Source organism: Brassica napus, chromosome A9, assembly GCF_020379485.1.
Source record: "Brassica napus cultivar Da-Ae chromosome A9, Da-Ae, whole genome shotgun sequence".
NCBI classification, from domain to species: Eukaryota; Viridiplantae; Streptophyta; class Magnoliopsida; order Brassicales; family Brassicaceae; genus Brassica; species Brassica napus.
In genome coordinates, this window is record NC_063442.1 from 29856535 (window position 1) to 29877480 (window position 20946).

The window sequence follows — 20946 nt, forward strand, 5'->3', positions numbered from 1 at the left end:
ATTTCTTTGTAAGAACGGAAGTGTGATTCCAAAACGGAATCGTAAGCTTCCAACGTGTTTTTAAAGAGAAAATTTTAGAAGCGTTTTGGAAGCGAAATTCCGTAAGCTTCCACAAGGTTCTGATTTTGATTCCGGTTTCGAAGCGAGAATCGGACATCCGATGAAGCTTCCGTGCAACGTAGGTACAAATAGCTTACAAGTACAAAAAGATTTCACTGTCTAAATTTTTTTAAACAGAAATATTTTATTTTCCTTCAGACTTCAAGATATTTAGCTACAGTCTGAACATCTTTACCCCCTCTTCTGCTTCATAGAGCGTCCACCTTAGCGAATTTTTTTTTTCCGAAAGATGAAATGTGGCATTACAATAAAAAAATAATTAGTCTATATACAATATAAGAAAAATAGATAATAATTAAATATACAATATAAGAAATATAAATACTACATTTAACATCTATCGTAATATTACTATTTAATATAAAAACAAAAAATTAGAATTAGTAAATATACAAAAGAAGATTAAATAAATGCTAAGTAAATATACAAGATACTAAAAACGGAACATTTATGTCTGATTGAGTTTTCAAAGCAAAAACGCAACCATACATATTCATGTTTTATGGAATAGATTGACATGTTATTAGGGTGTACACATCAGCGAAAAAACTTCTTCCAAAAGATGCCACATGACATTATTATTTTTTTGGTAAGTGTCTATAATGTAATATTAACATTTCATATAAAAAGGTAAATAAATAAATTCGAAAATTAGAATATGAAAATATACAATATAAGAAAATGTACAATATTACATTTTTTACATTTAGTTTTACAAAAAAGTTAAATAAATAAACTTGAAAATTAAAATAAGAAAATATACAATATAAGAAATGGTAATATTAAGTTAAATAAATAAAATACAAAATTAGAATAAGAAAATATACAATATAAGAAAATATTAAAAATATAAACGTATTTTTAATATATGAAATAGAGATTGCTTATTTTTGGCTTATTTCGGTCAAAATTATTATTTTCGGTCATATGATTTAATGAGTCACGTGACTTCTTTTGAAAAAAAATATTAGTATCTTAACATGGACAGTCTTCTTTATAAAATTAAATATAAAAAATGTAATATTATTATTTTCTTATATTGTATATTTTTTATTCTAATTCTGGATTTTATTTATTTAACTTAATATTATCATTTCTTATTCAAATCATAATCGCATGGCATAGAAAATCGACACTGCAAGCTCCACGTACTCGCGGCCTGACAGAAGTGGATATAATCAAATAAAAATCTGTGATTCTGAGATGTTCCAACGCGAAGAACCCCTACAAAGTTAGTGGAGTCATTGTGTTTATTTTGCTAGTCTTCTTTGATGAGGGGCAATGGTGTGAGTTCGCTGTTGCTGGGTGGATGGTTTTATAGCCATGTTTTTTAGAAGGAAATAAACAGTCTCTTCATATAAAAATGTAATATCATTAGTGGAGATTTGGAAATAATAAAAATGTAAAACTATACATTATTTCAGATACTATATTTAATGTAATATTATCATTTCTTATATTGTATATTTATTTATTCTATTTTTTATTATTTTTTCTGATAATCTATATTTACTTATTTTAATTTTTTTGTTAATTGTTTTTGTTAAATATGAAACAGTAATATTACATTGTGGAGATGATTTATTTTTTGGCTTATTCCAGTCAAATTCAAAATTAGTAGGGATTTGGAAATAATAAAAATATAAACATATTTTTTATATATAAAATAGTGATTGCTTATATTTGGTTTATTCCGGTCAAAATTATTATTTCGGTCACATGATTTAATAAGCCACGTGATTTCTTTTGGAAAAAAGATTTGTATCCTAGCATGGACGCTCCTCTTTGTAAAATTAAATATAAAAAATCTAAAGGCTTACAAAAAGGTTAAATAAATAAATTTGAAAATTAAAATAAGAATATATATAATATAAGAAATGATAATATTAAGTTAAATAAATAAAATAAAAAATTAGAATAAGAAAATATACATTTTAGGTGTAGATCCCGGTTCGTCTCGCTCCGTCCGGTTCTTATTGCTGGTGATCTGAAGTGTATTGGGTCCTGTGCTTCAGGTTTATAGTTGTTCAATCGTTGATCTCGTTTGGTCCTCCGTGAATTCAGTAGCAGTGATGGTCAAAAGGGTTTCAAATTTGGGTAAAACACTGTTTTTTACTTTGATTTCCTGTGACCATATATACATTTCGATTCTAGGTTTTTTAAACTAGTTTTGTTTGACACAGTTATCACCTCAAATTGAGAATCTTTTGATTCCTGGTGATTTATTCTCTTCGAAACAATTCGTCTTGCTTGCCTCAGTTCTGGTATTCACATGTGCAACATTGTGAGTCTTTTGGCCGTTTCGTATTATTTTCCATATAAGTTAAAGAATCTGTTTAGGTTAACAATGCAAAATGGTTGCAAGAATCGGATTTTATAATTTTCTGCTTGTTCAATTTTTTTCGTAGTTTTGCATTTTATTATCTAACTGGTTTCCTAAAAAAAAAGAAAAAACTGGTTACGTAAGTCCTTCCCTCTCCAATGCTTATGGAAAAGTCGATAGCTAAGTAAGAATGAACTAGAATAACATGTTAAGGAGTGTGTTACTACCCCCTCATACAGCATAGCGTTGAATGGTGAGCTCCAAGGGTTTTTCTCGAGGAAAAAGGGTTTGAGGCAAGGTGATCCCATATCATCCTTACTATTTGTGATCGCCATGGATATTCTTTCAAAAATGCTCGATAAAGGAGCAATAGAAGGGAGATTTGGTATCCATCCAGAGTGTGAGGCTCCTCTGATCACCCATCTGAGCTTCGCGGATGACTTGTTGATCTTCTTTGATGGTACTGCGGAATCATTGACAGGGATTCTGCAAATTCTAGAGGAGTTCAGACAAATATCAGGCTTGAAAATCAACAGACAGAAATCAGAGCTGCTGATTGACGGGGGTAGCAGTAGTAGATGTCGTGATTTGGCTACAGCAATGGGGATTGCTCAAGGAGCTCTACCGCTGCGTTATCTGGGGGTTCCGCTATCTCCAAAAAAAATGACACGTTCAGACTTTCAGCCTCTTATAGATAAAATTGCTGCTCGTTTCTCCTCATGGACAGTCAAGCATCTGTCCTTCGCAGGCAGGTTTCAGCTAATTGATGTTAGGAGTTTTCAAGGCTCCTAAGACAAATGTTGTAGTATAAATGATTGTCGAACCAGTTCTGAGGGATATCAAAGCACTGAGAATGCAAGTACTCACTTAATCTAAGTGCAACCAATGATTTAGAAGGGTTTTAAACTATGACTAAAACTAGAAAGCAATAACAGAATGATACTTTCTTGACTAAAGGAAAAGAGAACTCATGGGTATAGGGATTAGACCTTGGGTGATCAAGTATCGAACTAAGGATGGCAGATGATCAATCAAACTATCAACCTTAAGCCTAGACACAATTCTAAGCAAGCTCTATGTCTAGATGAATGCTCATTTGCTAACATATCTCAAACATCAAATGTCTTTGGTTGAATAATATGAAAGCAATCATTACTAACAAGTCTATTAGCTATCTTAGTACCTTTAACAACAAATGTCTTTGGCAAAGTATACTAAAAGCCTAGGAGAGTTGTCTCGGGCATTTCATCGAACACCTTTCGGGTGAGAAATGCCTAAGGATCAACAACTGAGTGGCCAACTCAGAAGATGCATTATGATTACTCTACTAGCAAGGAAATATGAATGATCTACACTAAAACATCCTAGCTCTAACCTAATCACCCTTAATCTCCCTAACCCATGAATTCAAAAGGTGATTACTCACTAATCTCCATGATTCCTCTTAAACCCATATTGGATTTCAGATTAATCATGTAAAGAAATAGATAAGAAATCAACAAGAACACAAGAACATAACAATCAAAATCCAAGAGATGAACTTCTCAAGAGAGTTCTTGTGTCTTTCTCAATAGATCAAAAGATAAAAGATAATCTGCCACTGGTGGCTACAAAAGATGTTTAAAACATAGGTTTTTCCAAGTGCAAAACGTCCAAAATAAATTGCAAAAAGGTCCTTAAGAAATCATGATTTTCGGCAGCAAAATAACGCGGAGCGACTTGCAGGTGTCGCTCCGGGAAGTCGCTCCAGGGCCGATTTTTGGTGTGTCCGGGCGAGAGGTCGCGAGCGACTTTGGTGTGTCGCTCCAACGGGTCGCTCTGGATCGGGAGCGACCTTGGTAGGTCGCTCTGAGAGGTCGCTCCAGGCTTCGCTTCGTGTCGTCTCGCCATAGAGACGCGAGCGACCTCGGGGTGTCGCTTTGGGAGGTCGCTCCGAGAAGGGTGTGAGATGCGAGCGACCTCGGTGCGTCGCTCTGGGCAAGTCGCTCTAGCTTCCTACGGGATGAATATGGCGAGCGACTTCACGGGGTCGCTCTAGCTAGGTCGCTCTGAGAGGTGCTTTGGAGCGACCTCATGACGTCGCTGCGGAACCTCGCTCCCATGCTCTGCTCGTCCAATGATCACCTGTTTCACGTCCTTTAAGCTCCAAATGCATCCAAATGTCCCCAAGAACTCCATGTGGCACTCCAACACCTAATGAGGACAATGAATGCAAAATGCAACCTAGACATGGCTAAATCCTAATCTATATGATGAAAATGCTAATGGATGAATGGATAAAACAATGCAAATATGCAAGATATCAACTCCCCCAAACTTGTTCTTTTACTTGTCCACAAGTGAACTTTCTAGAACTCATAGGGAGAGAGGTTGAAGGTGGGAGCACATAGCCAAAAGAAACACAACTAGCACACTCTCTTATTACACTCTAGCTTCTCTAGGCCTATCTTAACTCTTTTTGTTCTTACACTCATCATCAAGCATCCACACATTCAAATCAACCAACTCTCACATTCATTAAGCACAAAACATCAGGTGAATTCTTGCAAATGGTCAGTTGGTCCAAGTCATTTGGTTGGGTAAGGGAAGGCTTTTATTCAAGTGATTCAAGAGGTTCAAAACATATGATCTTTAAGGTGGTTTACTCTCAAAACAAGTAGCCTTGACATTGCACATAATATATCTAAGAAAGGGACCAACTCATGCATACAATGCTCAATCTCCATTGTTCTACCCTTTTCCCAAACATACAAATCACACAATCATTTCCCAATGTCAAACCCTACTCACATCTCTCACCAAAAGATCCTAAGAACTTTAACTCCTTCTCTTTGAAATCTACAAGGGATTTTTCACAACCTCAAAACATTTCTTAGCTCCTAACAACTTTGCTAGCCCCCTTTTTCTTTTCTTTTTCTTTTTTTTTTTTTTCGATTTCTTTTTTTTTTATATATTTTTTTTTTTTTTTAGGTTGGGGGCCAAGACTTTTCAAAACTAGAGCTAGAGGTTCTCTACTTATCCCAGAAAATCGATTCACTTAAGCACAAAGAGTCTATCCTTTTTATTTTTCATTTCTCCCAAATCATGATCACAACACTCACCCTCCCACCTATAGCTAGACAAAAGAGTGTCCAATCTAGCAAAAATGAAGATCAAGCATTGTCGTTCCCGATACTCTCAACATTATGCGCATGTAAGACTTTCCGAAGAAGGCCTCACTCATCAAACAATGAAAGCTTAAAAGGAAGGAAAGGTTTTGGGAGTGGTCTACCACTAGAGTTTGTCAAAAAGATTGGCATAAAAGATGTGACAACTCCAGTGTGTATAGCCATGACTCAGTACACAAGGGACCCTAAGCAAGAAGCATTAAGTTCATTCATTTCTAATAAGGTTGTAGTTGGCTTCAAAGACTGAGTTTCAGCAATCAACAAGTTTCAGGAAGAGTTTTCAAGGCTCGAAACATACAAGTCTTTTTGAGAGGTGCAAAAGCTAGTCAAGTGCAACGTAGTGTTCTTTACAAGGCATTCAAATCATTGCTCCCAATGCAAGTGAATGCAACCTATATGCTCTAGACTCTCCTAAAAATGCAAATGATGCAAACTAAATGATTGATTTTTTTTTTATCTATGCAAATAGGTATGCCATGCATGACTCAATGAAACAACATCAAAGCAAACATGATCAAATACTTGGTACCTCCCCCAAACTTGAGTGACACAGTCTCTGTGTCGTCAAGTAGAGAGAGAGATACCGAAAAGAAGACTAATATGCAAAAATGAAATGGTATATACAAGGGAGTGTGGTGGGTTACCTTCTATAGGGAATGAGTAGAGGGAGATGCTCCCTCCTCGTCGTCCTCAGGTGGTAACTCTTCAAGGTGCTCATCAGCAGGGGTGTCCATCTCTTCAATGTAGAAGGCTTGCCCGAACACAGTTGGTTTCCTCATTTTCCTCTTGATGTCAAAGTGGAGGATGTTCTCTTTACCCAAATGGAGATCAATCGTGCCTTCCTTCACATTAACAATAGCTCCTGCTGTAGCTAAGAATGGCCTTCCTAGAATCAATGGATCTTGAGCCTCCTCACCCATCTCAAGCACCACAAAATCTGTAGGTATCTCATACCTTCCAATCTTCACAGGGAGGTCCTCTAAGATGCCCACAGGGTACTTCACTGAACGATCAGCTAACACCAGAGAGAGTCTACACTTCTTGTACTGAGTGAATCCAAGCTTCTTTGCAACAGACAAAGGCATCAAGCTGACACTAGCTCCCAAATCGCAGAGACTTTTCTCAAATACCATAGGTCCAAGAGCACAAGGTAGTGTGAAGCTTCCTGGATCCTCTAATTTCTCTGGAACATCAAGCCTCTGGATGATGGCATTGCACTCATGGGTAAGATTCATCATGCTTTCCATCTCCTTCTTCTTTGCAGCTACAACATCTTTCAGGAAATTGTTGTATTGAGGAATCAACATGAAAGCATCGATGATGGGCATTGCAACCTGAGCTTCACTCATTTGCTTCTCAAACAGAGCTTTGTATTTCTCTAGCAGCTGCTTCTTGAATCTACCAGGGAATGGAAGTTTGGGTTCATAGGGAGGAGGAACAAAAGAACTTTCACTTGCTGGAGTAACAACTTCACCATCCTTTACTGTCTTCTTCTCCTCTCCAACCTTTCCTTTACCTTTGGCTTCCACTATCTTCTCCAAGATCTCGTCATTGATCTTCTCATCAACAATCACCACTTCATCATCTATGTTGATGGCAACCCCCTCACCTAATTTCTCAGCATCCTTGGTGAGGGTTCTAGGAGGTAACTGCTTACCACTCCTAAGGGTGATAGCTTTGGCCTCCTTGGGATTTTGGTCAGACTTTCCAGGTAGAGATCCTTGCTGGCGATTCTGGTGAGTGTTCATGGAAGCAAATTGATTCTCTAAATTCCTGACTGTAGAAGCAAGGTGTGAGAATTTGTTGTTGAGCTCATTGTAGCTCCCATCAATCTTGGAATGAAGGTTCTTCAACTCATAACCAACTTGCTTCTCACTTCTAGTCTGAGACTCCAAGATTTGCTTCAGTAAGGTATCAGTGCTGCTCTCTTGAGGAGCAGAGGAACCAGACGAGGGGTTTTGCTGAGGCTGATAGCTGCCTTGCTGGTTGTTTCTTGGCGGATAGCCACTCTGCTGGTTGTTGGAATAGGACTTCTGTTGGTAGTTGTTGTACTGAAAGTTGGGTTCTTTCTTGTACCAGCTACCATTGTTGTTGATGAAACACAGCTCTTCCTGACCTTCCAAACCCTCAACTTCATGGACAATAGCTGGTGTCTCTTGGCTTGGGTTGCCGACAAAGTGCAGCTGCTCTTGGGTAGCTTTATCAGCAAGGAGGATGTCTATCTTATCCTGTAGAGCTTTCAACTCCTTCCTCGTTTGCTTATCCTCAGTTCTACTGCTTCTGTCGTGGTCTCCACTGTAGACTGCATCACTCTTTACCATGTTGTCAACCAGTTCTTCTGCATCCTCCTCAGTTCTCCCCAAGAAGAACCCATTGCTAGCTGTATCCAGTCTGGCTCTGTACTTAGGAAGAGCACCACGGTAGAATGTGCTCAGCAAGCTCTCCTTAGAAAAGCCATGGTGTGGGCATTGAGCTTGGTAGCCCTTGAATCTCTCCCAGGCTTCACTGAAGCCTTCCAAGTTCTTCTGTTGAAAGCTGGAAATCTCGTTTCTCAGCTTAGCAGTTCTTGAAGTAGAGAAGAACTTCTCCAAGAATGCTTTCTTGCAGTCATCCCAAGTAGTGATGGAGTCACTGGGTAGAGACTTCTCCCACTGACGTGCCTTATCCCCCAAAGAGAAAGGGAATAGCTTGAGCTTTAAGGCATCTTCGGACACACCATTGGTTTTTGACAACCCACAGTAGCTGTCGAACCTGTCCAAGTGATCAAATGGATCCTCTAGAGCCAAGCCATGATACTTGTTGTTCTCGATCACGTTGAGGAGTCCTGATTTGATCTCAAAGTTGTTGGCTGCCACAGCGGGTGCTCGGATTCCCAATCTATGACCATGAATGTTGGGGCGGTCGTAAGTGCCAATGGGTCGAGCTGCTCGCTGTTGGTTTTGAGGTATGTCTCCCATATCAGTACTCAATCTCTGCAAGTGAGCCTGTTGCTCTTCTTCTCTTCTATTTCTAGCACACTCTCTCTCTAAAGCTCTGATGTCTGCAGCTATTGGAACTAGGTTTGATGGACCCCTGCTCCTCAAGTTCATACACCTGTAGATTAAAGGGAGGTGAAGAAAGAGAATCAGTAACAAAAGAAAATAAAAATGACTTAGTCTCAAGCAAGTGACTAAATCTCAATGTTCAAATCTACTCAGAATTTGGCAACGGCGCCAATTTGATGTTAGGAGTTTTCAAGGCTCCTAAGACAAATGTTGTAGTATAAATGATTGTCGAACCAGTTCTGAGGGATATCAAAGCACTGAGAATGCAAGTACTCACTTAATCTAAGTGCAACCAATGATTTAGATGGGTTTTAAACTATGACTAAAACTAGAAAGCAATAACAGAATGATACTTTCTTGACTAAAGGAAAAGAGAACTCATGGGTATAGGGATTAGACCTTGGGTGATCAAGTATCGAACTAAGGATGGCAAATGATCAATCAAACTATCAACCTTAAGCCTAGACACAATTCTAAGCAAGCTCTATGTCTAGATGAATGCTCATTTGCTAACATATCTCAAACATCAAATGTCTTTGGTTGAATAATATGAAAGCAATCATTACTAACAAGTCTATTAGCTATCTTAGTACCTTTAACAACAAATGTCTTTGGCAAAGTATACTAAAAGCCTAGGAGAGTTGTCTCGGGCATTTCATCGAACACCTTTCGGGTGAGAAATGCCTAAGGATCAACAACTGAGTGGCCAACTCAGAAGATGCATTATGATTACTCTACTAGCAAGGAAATATGAATGATCTACACTAAAACATCCTAGCTCTAACCTAATCACCCTTAATCTCCCTAACCCATGAATTCAAAAGGTGATTACTCACTAATCTCCATGATTCCTCTTAAACCCATATTGGATTTCAGATTAATCATGTAAAGAAATAGATAAGAAATCAACAAGAACACAAGAACATAACAATCAAAATCCAAGAGATGAACTTCTCAAGAGAGTTCTTGTGTCTTTCTCAATAGATCAAAAGATAAAAGATAATCTGCCACTGGTGGCTACAAAAGATGTTTAAAACATAGGTTTTTCCAAGTGCAAAACGTCCAAAATAAATTGCAAAAAGGTCCTTAAGAAATCATGATTTTCGGCAGCAAAATAACGCGGAGCGACTTGCAGGTGTCGCTCCGGGAAGTCGCTCCAGGGCCGATTTTTGGTGTGTCCGGGCGAGAGGTCGCGAGCGACTTTGGTGTGTCGCTCCAACGGGTCGCTCTGGATCGGGAGCGACCTTGGTAGGTCGCTCTGAGAGGTCGCTCCAGGCTTCGCTTCGTGTCGTCTCGCCATAGAGACGCGAGCGACCTCGGGGTGTCGCTTTGGGAGGTCGCTCCGAGAAGGGTGTGAGATGCGAGCGACCTCGGTGCGTCGCTCTGGGCAAGTCGCTCTAGCTTCCTACGGGATGAATATGGCGAGCGACTTCACGGGGTCGCTCTAGCTAGGTCGCTCTGAGAGGTGCTTTGGAGCGACCTCATGACGTCGCTGCGGAACCTCGCTCCCATACTCTGCTCGTCCAATGATCACCTGTTTCACGTCCTTTAAGCTCCAAATGCATCCAAATGTCCCCAAGAACTCCATGTGGCACTCCAACACCTAATGAGGACAATGAATGCAAAATGCAACCTAGACATGGATAAATCCTAATCTATATGATGAAAATGCTAATGGATGAATGGATAAAACAATGCAAATATGCAAGATATCACTAATCCAGGCAGTGATTTACTCCACTATCTCCTTCTGGGCTTCAATGTTTATAATCCCTGCGGAGTGTGTGGCCATTTTAGAGCGAATGTGCGGGGCCTTTCTTTGGAATGGCGCTCCAAATTCAGCTAGAGGAGCTAAGATATCATGGGACTCTGTATGTACTCCTAAAGAAGCTGGTGGTCTAGGCTTAAGGCGCTTAGCAGATTGGAATAGAGTTCTTGGTTTAAAACTGATTTGGCTAATCTTTACAGCCGGAGGTTCCTTGTGGGTGTCGTGGGTGCGAAGGAACTTGATTGGTAGAGAGAATTTTTGGGTTTTAAATCCTACTACTAGGAGGAGGGGAAGTTGGATATGGAAAGCAATTTGTAATCTTCGACCCATGGCAAGGCCAATGGTGTGGTGTGAGCTGGGCTCTGGCATTACTGCCAGTTTCTGGCATGATAATTGGACTCCCCATGGTCCTCTGATTGAGCTGATTGGAGATCGAGGTCCACAAGTGACTGGGTTACCTATCGATGCAGCAGTAGCGGATGCTTTGACTGATGATGGGTGGTGGCTAGACAGAAGTAGAAGTAGAAGCCCCACCATTACCTTGTTGAAGGCTTGCTTGCCCAATGCACAAGGGATTATTGATTCAGAAGAAGATGATACTTTTCTCTGGTATCCGGAGCCTGGCCGTGGTAGTGGGAACTTCTCTACTAGCGCGACTTGGAGAGCCCTTCATCACAATCCTTTAGAGGTGTGCTGGCATAAGGTGGTGTGGTTCGCAGGTCGAGTACCTAAACATGCCTTTATTACATGGATTGCAGCTAGAGACAGAATGGTTACAAGAGATAAACTAATTCGGTGGGGATTGAGAGTTCCAGCGAGCTGTGTCCTATGCCCCTCTCATGAGGAATCTCGAAATCACCTGTTTTTTTATTGTACCTTCAGCAGTCAGGTTTGGACGTTTTTCACTTCTCGCTTACACCTCTCACCCCCACAGGGGTTCGAGGCAATTCTGAGATGGCTTAATGCTCCCTCTAGAGATCCTAGTATTACGTTGATCGTGAGACTTATCTTCCAAGCCGTCTTATACTTGGTCTGGAAAGAGAGAAATAGTAGAGTTCATGGAGGTGTGGAGAAACCTCATAGTGCGATTGTAGCTGAAGTCCAGCAGATCATCAGGTTCAGACTAGATCCTTTGGCTCGTCGACAGGTACTAGCGTCAGGGCAGTCGTCAGTGCTTGCAGTTTGGTTCTCCTTCTTCGATGGGTGATGCTGGTTTTGTTACTCGAGGAGTGTCTTGGTGGTAAGTTTGTTGAGTGGCTGTAGAGCTGCTCTTTTTTCTTAGCTTTATGTTCGGTTTCTTTGTAATAAGTTTTTTTATTAATAAATGGAAATTTAAAAAAAAAAAAAAAAAAAAAAAGAATAACATGTTTATTTATTTTAATATCGCCACATCGAGTTTGATCATCTATTGTGCATTTAAGATATATTTCCTAAGTATATGAGATTTTGTAAAATATATAGGATGAACTGCAGGTAGAAATGCATAATAAATCTCTTAAATATTTGTCTATTGTTCAGATATATTCTGATGATGAGACGGTTCTTGAAGCTGCTTCTCGTGAAGTAATGGAAGAAACAAGACGGGAGTTAAAGGAATAACACGAGTATGTTTTCTGTGCCAGCATAGATACTTAATCACAAGTAGAGAAAGTTCTTGTATAGATTAGATTGGATTATCTTTTAGTGTTTGACTGTTTTATACAAAATCAATTGAGTTAGGAAATTTAGATTGGATTGTCTTTTGATGTCCTCCTATTGTTTATGTAATGCATATTTTGAACTACTTGATTCCACTGTTTTTAATTAACAAACTTTAATTATAATTGTTTTTCATTTACAATTAATTATTTGTTTATAAATTCAAATATAAATTTTAATTTTAATTTTTGTAAAATAAAATAATAAATATCATTGCAGTCCCAAAGTAGTTGCTAATATTTGCAACGACTGTGTAACTCCAAATACCAATGTAGCTGCATATGAGTCGCACTTTTTTGCCACTACTTTATCACTAATGAACTAAAAAACCCAACTACGTTGTCGTATCATATGGAAATTGTAACAATTTATGAGTTCCAATGTAGTTATACATTACTCACAAAATTAGCTACTTATTGTGAAGTCTCACAGTAGTGCTAATTGGCAACCAATTTGCGACGAACTTTTTTTTACTTCAACCCGTAGTTGCAAAAAGGTAACAAAAGTCATATTTGTGACTATTTTGTCACTATATATGTAGTGGCAAAATGAATGTTTTTTTGTAGTGTATATAGCTTTAAAATATCTTTTTATTAGTATAGATTTTCCGTATACAGGATCATCTGACCCAAAATGATAAGAATTATACCCGGGACTAATCATGGTTTGGTTCTTAAAAACCGAGCCAAATCGTTCTACGACCTTATCTTTGTTCCGTTTAGATTTTCCTATGGCTAAACAATTAACAATAACAAAAAAATCTTTATATATAAAGAAGGGTTTCCTTCACTCATAGGGAGTCCACGTCAGCTGCCACCTAGGAAAGTTACCTCATGTCCATGCGACACGTGTCCGATAGATGAAACTCACCGTTTCATTTAAACGGTTTGATGGGCTTCAGCTTTGATGGGCTTCAGCAAGGCATCTCGCGACTCCTCATGTCATCTCTGTGGCGGCTCCGCGATTGCCTCCCTCCGTTGCCGAGACCAAGCTTCCTTCGCAACCGTAAGCCACGTTATCTCCTAGCTCTCAAAGTCGTCGATCTCACTTCCAATTGCAGAAGATCTCAAGCCGCGGCAGCCAATCTCACTTCTATTTTCGTCTGAAGGGTTGATGGTTGACCGTCTCCGACTCTTCACTTCGTCGTCACCATTTCGACTCTCTATAATTCGTCGTTACCGCGACCCACTTTGATTAATCAATTATCTTCTTTACTCCTTTCGTCTCCTTTTATATCAGAATTATGCTTTATGGTTTGAATCCAGTGGTTTATTATTTTTATTTTTGTTTGTAATTGTTTTCAGGAACCACTCATTCCAGCCAGAAACATCCGGATACTCTGTTCACGTAGCTATGTTCACAAGAAGTTGCTTAGCAGAGGATGATACTCTGATCACGCAGCTATTCGTAAAACGGTATCTATCTCTTCTTGGCCGACTACAAATAATATTTTTTTGGCTGTTTCATTCAATTGTTTTTGTCTGGTAATTAGGAGATAGTGAAATTGAGGAGACAATCAGAGAGATGGAAGCAACAGAGATGGAAGCAACGATGAAATGAAATAATTTGAGCAAGTAAGTGTAAAACTGGAAAGCCTATTATCCTAAGCACTTTGCTATTGACAAAATCTGTTATATATAATATATATAATGATTAGAAGGATGCCGAGAAACAGCTGTGAAATCGTTGCTGAGTGGACGACCATAATGCAAGAAGCTATATAACTTAAAGGAAACAAAAAAATGTTTTACATTTTTTTTAGGATAAATGGTCATCCGTTTGATGCAGAAATGTTCTACTTGAGGCATGTATGCACAAAGTGACAGAAGAGTCAGAAAAACGTGGAGCAGTTTGGTCTGAAAAGTGGCCAGAGTAGAGATTGTTCATCAGTGGGTTGAAGACACATATGGAAATCAGCACAAGAGGATTTCACAGCAGACATGATTGTTGAAAAACTATTGTTTCAGTCATACTTCAAGGGTGAAGGAATTGATTGGTGGTATGTGAGAAACGTTATGGATTGAGAGCTATATATGGAGGGTAAGCACTGAAAAAAATCTTTCACCAATACAAAATTGGCTCCATGTATCTGTTACGAAATGATATATCTCTCTTTCTGGCTTTCAGTTTTATTGCTGCATTGAAGGATCTGAGACAGTGAGACTCTGTGTGATTAATGTACTTTCCTCAAACTTACGACCTTCATGATGATTCATCAATTCTCTGCACTGAAGAAGAGGTATGTATATATACAGCACTCTCACATATATGCATCTCTATTGCCTTTTTTATATTTATGAATGCAAAATCTGATGTGTAAACAAAACCTTTAGGTGCAGCTTGGTGTCTGTAATAGTTGAAGTGGACCGAATTCTTAGACCACAAGGAACATTTATAGTAAATGATGGCATGGAAAAGATAGGAGAAATTGAGAAGATGATGGAATCACTGAAATGGAATGTAAGAATGACACATTCCAGATATGGAGAAGGAGTGATCTCTGTTCAGAAGTCATGGTGGCGTCCTACAGAGGTCGAGACCATTACATCGGCCATAGAAAGTGAAAGAGAATTGGTTTAATATAGTTTAATGAGAATGTTTCTTTTATGATCACGTTGATTGTTTACATTGTATTAGGCCAATATGTGTATCCTTTTTTACATTGACGAAATTGTATACAAGACATTGTCCCTATAATGTAAGCTTTTTATAAGTTTTTAATTTGGTCCTAAACACCCGTGGAATATTTATACTACTGCAGCAAACTTATATAGACTGTCTATTTGAACTATAGGTTTATGATGAACTCATGTTAATTACATCACCAAAAAACTCTCAATAGAAAAATAAACTAGAGCAAAAAGAATTATTAAATTAAAAAAATTGTAACAAATTTAAAATATAACTTATTAAATTCAATAAGCAAATATAGTAAAATTGTTACTATAAGAAATAACTTATAAAATAAATTCAATGTAAATTCTTATACCAAAAATTAATCAATAAATCTTATATTAAAAATTATAATTAGTTATTCAGATAACATGGTTTTGTTTGGTGTCCAAATATAATAGCATATAAAAAATTCAAATAAATATCTATATTATTAAGTAGTAACAATTGATATTAGGTTTTCATGCTACCTACCTTAAAATAATTTTTTTGTTATAGGAAAATAACAAAACAATTTTACAAAAAATTATATATCAAAAATAAATTCTATTGTATATAACTTATAGAAAAATGATAAAATAAATAGTGAAAGTTGTTATAAAAATAGTGAAATTAATGTCACATATAATTGAAAATGAATTAAATATTTTTAAAATTACATGAAAGTGGTTTTAAGGGTAACATAAGTATTGTGAACACAAAATGTAGGGTTAGTTTATTTAATTAAATTTGAATTTTTTACAAAACAATAAAATAAAAATATCAACCATAATTTAATACAAAAATGAAACTAATATATATACTTGCATAGTCCAACAGAAGACATAATGTAAAGTACCTATAACTAAATAAGTAACAGAAATAAAATTACATAACTTATACTAAAACCAACAGATTAATATATATATATATATATATATATATAATAAATATAGACACTTTTTCATCGATAATCACAACAATTACATTAGAAAATTTATTCACCTAACGAAACTAACTTTGTGTCTTTTACAGTAAACGAGTTCAACAAAAAAGAATGATAAATTTTTTCAAGAAAATTATAAAATAACATTTCATACATTAATTAGAATAAAATAATTTAAACTAAAAACAAATGTTAAGCAAAATCTAATAGAGAAACTTCCCGCAAGTGGAAGATGATGAGTCCATGTAAATATTACATAACCATTATTAAAATAGGAGATCTCCATTATACAAATGTACTATTTGTATTGACAATTGATAAAATTAGAGAGATGGAGATGCTCTTAATACGAAACAATTTGGTTTTGGTTCGTACTCTATTATATGTTCGCTTCAGTTTCAAATGTATTTTGTTAAAAAAATTGTAGAATCAGTGAAGTTATTGCTTTAGTCGATAATGTTTGGCAATAAAATTATTAAAATGATAACATGGAGATTCATTATATATATCAACACATAAAAATAAACAATATATATAGTAGAAAGTCTATAAATTAATACTCGGCAAATGAATAGACACAATAATTAAAAAAATTTAGTTATTTTCAATTGGACATATGTAAAATATAACTGAATTCGATAAAATAATAATAACATAACTTTTATATATATAAATTTTATATAAACATAAACAAATCATCTTTTAAAAAATGAATTAATCTTTCTTTCTGTTTAAAGAATTTCACTATTATGATGTTTTTATTGAATTACAAAAAAAATACATTTATATACTATCATCAAATTCAACACACATTATATATCAAATAACTTAAATAAGTAGATAAAATTTAACTAACATATAGTATCATATAGTTATTTTTTTTGGAAGACAAAAATAACTATTGTAAACAAACAAAATATATCTTATCACATATCAATATCTCACCTAAAACTTCCTGAAAGACAAAAATCATTATCATACACATTTCTTGCAAATGCAAATCTAAAATACAAATCACAAAATCATACAAATAATAATAACCTAGATCACAAGTAAAACATATCCCGCCCGTAGGGCGGACCGACCCTAGTAGGTTATATAATGTTCATGTCGAAAATAGAGCTTTTGTTTTCTTCCCATGGCTACTTGACTATATCTGGAAAGCATAAAACGACAAGCTTTCTACTTAATGGTGTTGAAATCCCTTCTTAACACGTTAGCTCTGCTAAGGGGTGAAATTGCGGGCAAGAACAAAATAGATTGTTCATATTAGAGTATGATTAATAGAGAATTTTTAGGATGGAGTTCTTAGAGTATAATTAATGGAAGGTTCTTAGGTTGGAGTTCTAAACGGAATATAAGAATCTGTCTCTTAATTTTTAATTAAAAAGCTAAGAACTGGTTCTTAAATATGGATTCTTATATTTCACTAAAAATCCACCCTAAAAACTTCCATTAATCATGCTCTTAGCGAACATCCTATACATAAATAGTCATTCTGGTTTACTAGCTCGTAGTGCGCATCTTAAAGATGGCGTCCTTTGTCAGTTGTAAGTAGGTCATATTTGTAAGCACCACCATGCCAATCATCGACACTGCACCGGCTACCAATTAACCAAGATTTGTCAAGATGAATTCCCGTTTTATTACTTAAATTGCTAATACCTTGCTTCCACGAATTCTAACAACCACAGCCGTATTCACCACGTTTAAATCAATAAAAATCTTTTTAAATCCATTCTGTGATATTATTTATTTCAGCTGGTGGAGCTTTTTTCAAGATGCATAAATTTACATGTTTCACACCCTTTCGTATTTGTTCTACAAATTAAACCTCTCATTACTTTCATTAGTTACTCTATTTCTGGACTGAAATTAACCAGCAAAAATTCTCCTAAAATGTCCCAAGATAGATTAACTCCAGCCATGTCTGTAACATATCTCACTTATTGTAAACAAAATTTGGTTCAATCATAATTATACATTTTGCTATTTTATATGTCTTTGACCTGTGAGAATCTATATATCACTAACCGTTTTTACATCATACTCCCTGTTCCAAAGGAAGCGAGGTTTATACTCAAGCCGTTCCTTTTTTAGGAGCCAAGTGAACAACGTCTAATTACCAAAATTCATTGACCATTTTCTTCTTCCAAATGAAATAACAAGTAATTAGGAGTAAGGGGTTGTAGCTTTAGTAGGGCTTGAACTTGACAATAAAACCATTATGAGCTGTATATTTTAACCATTAAACGATAAGCTCTTGTCCGAATTTTTATATGCAAGACCGTGCTTGATTTGCTAAGAAAGGGCATTTTAATTATATATATATATATATATATATATATATATATATATATATATATATATATATATAACATTATAGGCATCCAACCCCCAAAGATGTTATTCGTTGGATTCGAATATTCTTAAAAATGGTGTTCAAGAAGACTGCCACCCATTACAGTGAAAAACGTTAGTTGTGGAGCTCTGCAAGAACGGATGATTATGGTCTTATGGACACTCTAAATTTGATCATACATTTCTTGTTTTTAGTTAATATTTTTATATCAGACATGCCCATGTGACCATTTGACTCCTTGAGCAGACATACCTGTTTGTAAGGAATATAACATCTGTTTGACTCCGATTTAACGAAGTTTATTACCACATACTAATTTGTTATGTATTTTAACCTCTTCGATAACACGATCATATCGATTAAACAGCTTTCGTTTACACTTTGTGGATAATTAAATGACATAATAGAATATGCTTCGCGTGATTATAATAAACATTGCTCGTTCGCCTCCACCGATCTCGTCTTTAGTTTTGACCACACCGACACACTGAAACGTAGGAATTAAACTTCTTTTTGTTTTCTCTGTTCCTCTATTGTTGTACATTGTCCTCTTTACATCTCTGTCGGGTAGCTAGAAATATCAATTTTTCTGCCTAATAAATTTCATCCATTTAATTCCCAACGGTACAAAGTTTGCACCCATCTTGGGAATGCAACTCATGATTATGATCTTTTCAATGCATACATTTGTCGTCGGACCACTACTCCATTATTATATAAATAATTATACATTATAACATTTGGATCATATTCTTAACTAAGCGAGGAATAAACAGAGGATATATCCAAGGGACAAGCATGTGACAATATACCCAACTTAGTAAATCCAAAACATAATTTGAGAAAAATCTTATATGTATACGTACTGCCTACCTAAAACAGGTTGGTTATTTATATAAACTTTCCGTTTTGTAACTACAGACACCGTATATAGGTATTTCGTTTGAATGTAGTTCTATAAAACAGCTATTTCATTTTAATATATAAGAACAAAACAGCGAGATAAATAACGACAGAGACTGACTCTCACTCTTATTACAAATGAGCCAACGACACAGCACGCCCGTCATCTTCATCTTCCCTCCCCCTGCTCCAAATCTCCACCTCATTAAACACACTGAAAGAGAGAGAGATGGAGTTTTCTGAATATAACACTCTCTGACCTTCTTGTCATATCACAAACAAATCTCTCACACTCGTTTTTCCTCATCGAAACATTCTCTTTCTTCTTCATATTCGTCTTCTTTTTCTTTATGGGTTGTCGAGATGTTCTGTTAACTTTCTATGTGGCTCTCTTGCTCATCTTTCTGTTCCAGGTCTGGCTTTTCCGGGAAGGACAAGTCCGGGAACTGTCCGAAGACAACCACCTCGGAAGAGACAGAAACACTCTTGTCTCCAAGAACAAGAAGGACGACGATGATGTTCAACGGCTCTTTCAAAGGTATTTCAAGGGATCATCCTTTGGTCTAAACAACAACAACAGCAACACTCGCTTTGAAGATTCTGATAGAAAAATCCCTAGTTCCCCAGATCCCCTACACAACTAGTTAGTTACTTTAGCTTCTTCTATTTTTTTATTTTCTTTTCAACTCTTATTGTCCAAAACAAACCTTATATTTACCTCACTTTCTTTGTATGTATTTCTTAAATGAGGACATGTTCTGTTTATCACTAGAGAATATTTTGAAGGCTTAAAGCAATAAATCACTAAAATTTCATAAGAGAGAATATGATATTTAATTATTGAATGACCAAAATGGCAAAAGCTCTGCAGAAAAAAAGAAAGCTGGTCAAGAAGAAGCATTTATAATCTATTTGAAGAAATAAGGCTGTGCAGCTAATAATATATTAATATCAAGGGTTGTCATGACGAAGGACCTACCCTACTTTTTTCTTCTTCACGTAGAACACACTTAAACTGACGTAAAAGTTGTCTCTGAACGTTAAGAAATTAGCCATGATAAAGGAAAAGAAAGTCTTCGATGAGACAGTAACGAAGAAAGGTCAACTAGTGTTGAAAATCGTATCAATTATGTTATCAAAAAAGTAAAACACTGTGCATCGGTTACACTAGCAGTAAACCAAGCATAAATAACACATGATAAGCATTGAACCATGTTGCACGAGTATCGCTGGGACATGCCGACCAAAAAAAGGGAACCATGTACCTGTGATACTTGTAGCAATATTTTAGGTCGAGGCGTGTGGGCAATGCGTTAGATGGAATTGAGCGATGTGCCCAATGTCAAAGTAACCGTACAAATAATTGTTAAATACTTAAGGCCATATACTAGACAAGAATTAACACTAATATATACTTTTCTGAGAAAGAACCCTAATATTTTCTGCCGTGAAATCGACACCTACAGCCTGCCCCAAGCTCAAGATCATGCAGTCCTCTGATGACTTATTCCAAAACGTACTCTTTTTAAGGTTTCGTATTTTTGTAGTTAACCAAACTCTATAATTTTTAGATGATTAGTCTAAAAGCATGGTATCTACATGTCTCTTTAGAATTTCCACCTGTCAGGAAGGAAAACACAACTAGCAAAGTAGCAATTCATAGTGAAATAAATCCCTTAGTGATTGGTTATAACTTTAGCAAAAGAAAATGAGTAAAATGGCTATGATCCACCTGATCATACAAGACGAAGAGAGCCGACGTCCGTTTGGGCTTTGATTTATTTATGGGTCAACACTCAACAGCTAAACTTTACCTCCAATCACTCATTTTCGGACCATTCATTACTCACTGGTCCCTGAAGTTTTGTCTTAATATTCTTTTGGTAAGCCCACGTACGTAGGAAACTATTATCGAGTTCAGGCAGGTGCAGGTTGCCGCGGGCTTAGTGGAAGAAGTTGCATA

General features: G+C 36.4%; 1 protein-coding gene, 1 long non-coding RNA gene and 1 other non-coding gene across 3 annotated transcripts; all 3 read left to right on the forward strand.

The window, feature by feature from the left end:
* The first annotated feature begins 8061 nt into the window (after window positions 1–8061).
* On the forward strand, window positions 8062–8168 carry LOC125578687. The gene has a single exon (XR_007316770.1). It is a non-coding gene; the product is annotated as a small nucleolar RNA R71 (small nucleolar RNA).
* Window positions 8169–12715: 4547 nt separating this feature from the next.
* Window positions 12716–14853, forward strand: LOC106351541. The gene is made up of 5 exons (XR_002654238.2): window positions 12716–13535; window positions 13613–13694; window positions 13909–14160; window positions 14248–14359; window positions 14454–14853. It is a non-coding gene; the product is annotated as an uncharacterized LOC106351541 (long non-coding RNA).
* Window positions 14854–18946: 4093 nt separating this feature from the next.
* LOC106351540 (CLAVATA3/ESR (CLE)-related protein 43) lies at window positions 18947–19754 on the forward strand. The gene has a single exon (XM_013791328.3). It carries the CDS (start codon window positions 19334–19336, stop codon window positions 19625–19627), a length of 294 nt encoding a protein of 97 aa, XP_013646782.1. The 5' UTR covers window positions 18947–19333; the 3' UTR covers window positions 19628–19754.
* Window positions 19755–20946: the final 1192 nt, after the last annotated feature.

Excerpts from the sequence above, each read along its gene's own strand:
- LOC106351540 (XM_013791328.3), top strand. The coding sequence starts at position 19,334 with ATGGGTTGTCGAGATGTTCTGTTAACTTTCTATGTGGCTCTCTTGCTC.